General features: G+C 67.2%; 1 protein-coding gene across 1 annotated transcript in view; it reads left to right on the top strand.

The window, feature by feature from the left end:
• Nucleotides 1-1,313, top strand: part of LOC112968397 (probable carboxypeptidase X1) — a gene marked incomplete at its 3' end in the record, with an annotated part of 19,648 nt that overhangs the window by 8,053 nt on the left and 10,282 nt on the right. Inside the window, exons 6-7 of the mRNA XM_026070624.1 lie at nt 200-350; nt 1,206-1,294. Of these exons, the coding sequence (XP_025926409.1) occupies nt 200-350; nt 1,206-1,294 (240 nt within the window). The remainder of the gene's footprint in view (nt 1-199; nt 351-1,205; nt 1,295-1,313) is intronic.

The raw sequence follows: 1,313 nt of genomic DNA, 5'->3' as shown, positions 1-1,313 counted from the left end.
GGGCAGGGTACAGGCAGGGTACAGGCAGGGTGCAGGCAGGGTGCAGGCAGGGTGCAGGCGGGGGGGGCAGTGTGCGGGCAGGGTGCGGGCAGGGGTGAGCAGGGGCAGGCAGGGTGCAGGCAGGGTGCGGGCAGGGTGCAGGCAGGGTGCAGGCAGGGGCGGGCAGCGCCGCGGCCCCCGGCAGCCCCTCTCCCCCCAGGTGTTCCCGGGCAACAAGGACCCCGAGACGCCGGTGCTCAACCTGCTGCCGGCCCCGGTGGTGGCGCGCTACATCCGCATCAACCCCCAGACCTGGTTCCCCAACGGCACCATCTGCCTCCGCGCCGAGATCCTGGGCTGCCCGGTGCCCGGTGGGTGCCCCCGGCGCGGCCCTGCGTTCCCACGTCCCCGCCGTTCCCGCGTCCCGGCCATTCTGCATCCTTGCGTTCCCGCATCCCCACCGTTCCCACGTCCCAGCTGTTCCCACATCCCAGCCACTCCCGCATCCCTGCGTTCCCACGTTCCCACGTTCCCACGTCCCTGCCCTTCCTGCATCCTCATTATTCCCACATCCCCGTCATTCCCACATCCCCGCCATTCCCATGTTCCTGCTATTCCCATGTCCCTGCCGTTCCCACATCCCTGCGTTCTCGCATCCCTGCCTTCCCATGTCCCTGCCCTTCCCATGTCCCTTCCCTTCCTGCGTCCCAGCCATTCCTGCATCCCGGCCTTTCCCATGTCCCTGCTGTTCCCACATCCTGGCTGTTCCCGTGTCCCCACTGTTCCCACATCCTGGCTGTTCCTGTGTCCTGGCTATTCCTGCATCCCTGCCATTCCCACATCCTGGCTGTTCCCACACCCTGGCCGTTCCCACACCCCTGCATTTCCATGTCCCAGCTGTTCCCACGTCCCTGCTGTTCCCGCATCCCTGCGTTCCCGTGTCCCTGCATTCCCGTGTCCCTGCCGTTCCCGTGTCCCTGTGTTCCCGTGTCCCGGCCATTCCCACATCCCAGCTGTTCCCGCGTCCCTGCTGTTCCCATGTCCCTGCGTTCCTGYGTCCCTGCTGCTCCTGGGTCCCTGTGTTCCCCTGTCCCGGCCATTCCTGTGTCCAAGCTGTTCCCACGTCCCTGCTGTTCCCGCGTCCCTGCGTTCCCGCGTCCCGGCGTTGGCCCTGACTTTCCCCCATCCCCGCTCCCGCTCCCGCCCCGGCCCTCGGCTCCCTGCAGATCCCAACAACATCTACTACTGGCCCAGCGACCCCATCCCCACGGACGAGCTGGATTTCCGGCACCACAACTACGACGAGATGAGGAAGGTTCGTTCCCTTCTCGCCC

Source organism: Apteryx rowi, unplaced genomic scaffold (assembly GCF_003343035.1).
Source record: "Apteryx rowi isolate R43461 unplaced genomic scaffold, aptRow1 scaffold_315, whole genome shotgun sequence".
NCBI classification, from domain to species: domain Eukaryota; kingdom Metazoa; phylum Chordata; class Aves; order Apterygiformes; family Apterygidae; genus Apteryx; species Apteryx rowi.
This window is presented reverse-complemented; position numbering and strand designations above follow the sequence as displayed.